The following is a 5,630-nucleotide window of genomic DNA, read 5'->3' as shown; positions in this document are numbered from 1 at the left end:
TTTATACCCCCAAGGTCCTCTTAAGCAACCATCAGCATGGGTAATCGTCGTTCTCCAAGCAACGGGGTCAACCCCATAGTTCGCAAAGACTCTCGTATCATCCCCAACTCCCCTCCACCAACTAGGCTGCCTACACTCCCGTCCTATGCCCTGGAGATGCATTATCCCATATACGTTCCTCATGGTCAACTCATGGTTAAGACGATAGGTGAGTTCCTCCACTTGCATACATGGGTCATGAACATATGGGTGTTGTGGGTATTGAGGGTACTGAGAGTACTGAGAATACTAGGGTTACTACTGGGAAATAGGTGGTATCTGAGTCTCATGGGTCTCCAAATCGGGTGGGGTAACAGCACGACCCCTAGTCAATCTGGGCTCCTCCATCTCAATAAGGACTCAGTCAGGGATAAGATAAGACTGAGTTGGAAGGTTTGGTATCTCACTATCGGGATCCACATTCTAAAAATTATCGGTAACGGGAAGGTTAGCTGCATTCGGTAAAACCATCTACTTCTTACCCTTCACCCTCCAAGCCAAACTGTCATCCTCCACCCTCCGAAGCCATTTTATATGCACCAAATAGTCCTATCAAGTAAAGGAACATTCTTTGTCAAACCTTAAGATCGGTTCCGGGTTCAAAGTTAGCTACTTTCTCAGCCAAGCGAGTCATAATAGCACCACAGTTAAGTGAACAATTGCAAGATGTGGCCACCTGAGCCTATGGGCGGAGCACTGAAATAAAACGGGTCCTCACGAAAAGGGTTAAGTTAAGAAGCTAAAAACAATACCTTATGTGAGTTAAGCTTACTCACATCCTTCCGGCCGTAAAGCAAGCATGACATCATACAAAGAAAGAGTCTCAATGTCACATGCTGAACATCATTAATCAACATAGCACTTACCTTCGGGGAAGACCTTCCAGTAAACAAAGGTAAGAAACGGGTTGCCTTATTATCAGCAGTCACATCGTCTAAATCACCCGTCTTCCCCTTTCTCCAAACCCAAATACTCTGCCATCTCATCTAAGGTCGCGGTATAAGAATTTTTCAACAGACGGACACTAACTGTCTCATTCTCCATATCATACTTGTAAGAACTCAGAAACTCAAGAGTAAAAAAAGCATACGAAGCGAAGCCAATACAAGCCAATAATACTTATCACCTCGAATATATGACGGACATCCACCTCAATCTCCAACTCCTTAAGTATTCCATATCTACACACCTTATTGCTTTCATGGGCAATTCCATAAGAGCAAGGAATGAGGTTCGTTGATTAAAATCCGCAAATTCAACCATGGGGTACTCCGGTACCAACGGGACAAGAGGCCCGCGGCTCAACTGACCTTGTTCGTCTTCCGGAGTTGCTATCGCCCTTTTGTTGCCTCTTTGGGGTCTCTACATTGCTGCATAAAGATAGTATACACGGCTTTGGTCTTAGAATAGGCCAAGAAATTTCCAAGATTTTGGTGTAAATTTGTGTTTTAAGATGAATGTTTTCAGCAATAATGATAGTTGAGATTAAGCAATATATAGTGAAGTATTAACATCAATTGAATTTTTATAGCTTTCTAAGATGGATTAGAGTGACAAAAATCAAATCTTTTGGGCAAGCCCTAGAAATTTTCGGTCTAGCAAAGGAGGAAATTTGGGGTTTGAAATCAACTTTTCCATACTAGAGAGCTATAGTTAAGACAAAATTTTAACAACTTAACAATACTTAGAATATGATTCTAGGGAATTAAATCAAAATTTTCAGATTCAAACAAGAACTTTTCCATTCAAATTGATATAGAAAGTTTAAAATACTTTACCTTGAGTTTGGAATTAGGATGAATGAAAAGGTGAACAAATTGTTGAATCTAGAGAGTAATTAGCACAAAGATCTCCAAGGTTTTGTAGAGAAGGGTTTTAAAGAGTGTTTTGTGTAAGGGAGAGGTAAAAGTGATGAATAATTATAAGCATAAGGTGTATATAGGGTTCTGGATTCTTTCGCGAATTTCAGCCTAATTTGGGCACTCGGTCAAGTGCTCGGGTGCACTCGGTCGAGTAGCCTCTACTCGGTCAAGTTAGATCATGTACTCGGTCGAGTGGTCCAATGGCAGATTAGAGCTGCTACTGTCCAATTGGCACTCGGTCGAGTACATCACCTCCTGCTCAGTCTAGTAAGGCGTACTTGGTCAAGCACTCCTCACGTACTCGGTCGAGTACCCATACGTGCTCTGAAATGTTAGTTTATGATTGTGGCGTCGTTCCTGCAGCATAAGAAATTATGTTCGGAGTCTAGGACATACCTAGAACTCTTCACAAGTTAGATACTACACCACCATCTTATCTCTTACAATCCCGTAGCACTCTACTCGTCTCCTTCTTCTATCTATCTTACACAATAATAACCAAGCATATATCCAACAAGTAATTCATACATTCCTCATTCCTAAGCATAGTCATATCCAAGTAGTACGTTCACCACCTCCACACTTATACCATTCCAGCATAATACTTATGATACATGTAATAACAATAATAAGTTCATCCACGTACTCACACATGCATACACACCAAGGAATCGTACTCATTCACCCTCGTACTCTAAGCTACACATACGACTTCCAAAGAATAGATTACACATCATGCATACAGCATACCCAATCTCCCTCACACTTTTACTGTACCACGGAGTTATTGGCTTAAGCATGTTAGGGGTGGGATTCTGGAATGAAGGCACCTTCTCACCCAAAATCAAACATAAGAGGGATCCACCAGGTTCATTTTATTAGACTCTCTACGTTCATTTCGTTCATTGGTTTAGGTTCCAAAATCGTCTCTCTCTGATACCACTTTGTAACAACCCCATTTACTAAAGAACCTTAGTCAGACCTTCCCTAGTAAATAAGTGTAACACCCTCATTTAGGAAGGAGCCTTATCAAGACATTCCTGACTAAACAGACATGTTACCATCTCGGTAACCCGAGGTAGTGAATAACAAAGTAAAGCAATCAAAAAGGTACTTTAAATTAAGTGTTTACAGTCAACTGAAAACACAAGTCAACACAGCTTACAAAACCAACCAAAAGTAACTGAAATATAATGTTTACAAAGCTTATTAAACTCAAATAAAAGACTAATGTTTAGTGACTCCTGAGACTAGACTCAAGCTCCATGATATGTCGCGATAAACCATCCCCCAAGCACAGCATCAAGCACTGCTACTCCTTTGTAACTGCTTTATTAACTGCTCCCATTTCAATCGAAAATTATTAAATGGATCAACACAGTCCACCCAAGAAATAGGTGATAATTTGACACGACACAAACACGTTAACCACTGGTTGAGTAGAAATAATAAATAACAACAAGAACAACAATACCGATAATATAGTGGAAATATAAATAACCAGAATTATAGACGGTCCCTGCCTTCATTGGTCAACCGTCCACCTCATCACATCATATGGCATAACTCTGGTAATCCTGCTCATATCAGAATGGTTCAACTCTCTGGTCACCGTACCATCACAACACAATACCATACACCTCCATGGCACAACTCACTGGTCACCGTGCCTGATAACACCACACATGGCCCATCTCCCCGATCACCGCACCTCAATAACAAACAATATAATATGCAAGAACAGTAAATTATAGAATACGACATAACAAACAAGTGATGTAAAGAAACGTTGAATCCAAACTAACACCCACGCATCTAAGTCGATCGACTAAGTGTCTAGGTCGAGCGACCCGTAGCAGCACGCAGCCTTAAACGGCTTCCTGTACATCATTTCACACAACATTTGGCAAAATAGTAGTAACGAAAAGAACTTAGTTGAGTAGGGTATCCCTACCTTGTTGGCAAATCCACAAAATGAAGGCAAACAAGGCTAGAATCGCTCTTCTACGAATCCGTGCCCTAAATACAAAGCAATTCATACAATCAACCACTAATATGTATAATTCCATTAATTATGCAAACACCCCCAATAACCCCCCTAATTAAAGTAATAATTGGATGATTAGGGCATAATTATGTCTAGTTATGATATTGATATTAATTACATAGATTAGGAACGATAAAGAATTACTTACGATTATTAACAATTGAATTGCTAGACGATAGAGATGACTCACACAGCTACTTTTCTCCTTCTCTCTTTCTCTCAAATGGGGTAGGGTTTATGTGTGTATGTGTTGTATTAGAAACTGACAAAAGAAATAAGAAATAACGTTGTTTATGTTATAGAGAATGCCGACAAAAGTCTCGTTACTTAGTTCTAAACAGTCGACCGTCCTATTTATTGTGTTAGACGACACGACAAAACCAATACTAAATAGTCGAACGACCTGGTTATTGTGTCGGATGACACAACACAACCAATACACACACACACACACACACACACACACACACACACACACACACACACACACACACACACACACACACACACACACACACTATGTCGTGTAACCCATGTTTGCCAAAATCAAGTCTATCGACTTCCCATAATATTTTGGTAGACTGAACTTGTAACTTCACTAGATCGAACTTATAAACACTCAATTAACTCATAAAACAACATCCCAAAAACCCATACACACTAGCCATAACATATTTACTCATAAATCCTTCATAAATTACGTGATACTACTTATAAAATATCGGGGTATTACAGTCTTCCCCCCTTAAAATGAACTTCGTCCCGAAGTTCACACACCCACTACTATAGCTCGAAAATTCCCACCAACTTGACACAAGGTTTAAACTAAACTCATATGAAAACTCATGTATAAGCTCACTTACTTACATAACCCCATGATAAGAACTTGGTTTATTATATACCATCCTCCTACAAAGAAGGTTACGTCCACCTAACCTAACTCATACCTGATCAAATAGGTGTGGATACTTCTCTTTCATCTTAACTTCTGCTTCCCATGTTTATTCCTCGACATTATGGTTAGACCATAAAACTTTCATTAGCATAGTTTCTCCATTCCTCGTTTTACGCACCTTCCTATCAAGGATTTCCTTAGCAACTTCCACATAACTCAATGATTCATCAATCTCTATCACCTCTGGTTCAAGTATGTGAGAGGTATCACTCACATATTTCCTCAGATGCGACACATGAAACACGTTATGAACCTTATCTAGAGCAGGAGGTAACGCCAAACGGTAAGCTACCTTCGCAAATCTATCAAGAATCTCATACGGTCCTATATACTTCTGGTTCAACTTGCCTCTGTTCCCAAATCTCATGACACCCTTCATAGGTGACACCTTTAGCAACACTTTATCCCCAACTAAGAATTCTAAGTCACTTCTCTTTAAATCATCATAACTCTTTTGACGGTTTTGTGCAGCTCTTATTTTCTGGCGAATAATGTGCACCTGCTCCACCATTTCCTATATCATCTGAGATCCTAAGACCACTGAGTCAGTCACATCATCCCAACACACAGGACTCCTGCACTTTTTCCCATTCAACGCCTCAAACGGTGCCATCCTAATACTAGCATGATAACAGTTATTGTATGAAAACTCGATCAAGTCCAATCTCTCTTCTCAAGATCCACCAAATTCTAGTACACAAGCCCTCAACATGTCCTCTAAATTCTG

At 40.0% G+C, this 5,630-nt stretch overlaps 1 protein-coding gene across 1 annotated transcript; it reads right to left on the bottom strand.

Annotated features, from left to right (window-relative positions):
* Positions 1-4,949: 4,949 nt before the first annotated feature.
* Positions 4,950-5,414, bottom strand: LOC141601600 (uncharacterized). Its single transcript, XM_074421894.1, has one exon. It carries the CDS (start codon positions 5,412-5,414, stop codon positions 4,950-4,952), a length of 465 nt encoding a protein of 154 aa, XP_074277995.1.
* Positions 5,415-5,630: the final 216 nt, after the last annotated feature.

Source organism: Silene latifolia, chromosome 9 (genome assembly GCF_048544455.1).
Source record: "Silene latifolia isolate original U9 population chromosome 9, ASM4854445v1, whole genome shotgun sequence".
NCBI classification, from domain to species: Eukaryota; Viridiplantae; Streptophyta; class Magnoliopsida; order Caryophyllales; family Caryophyllaceae; genus Silene; species Silene latifolia.
Note: the sequence above shows the minus strand (reverse complement) of the source record. Positions and strands in the feature narration are given on the sequence as shown.

Coding starts and splice junctions, on each gene's coding strand:
- LOC141601600 (XM_074421894.1), bottom strand. CDS start 5,414: ATGGTGGAGCAGGTGCACATTATTCGCCAGAAAATAAGAGCTGCACAA.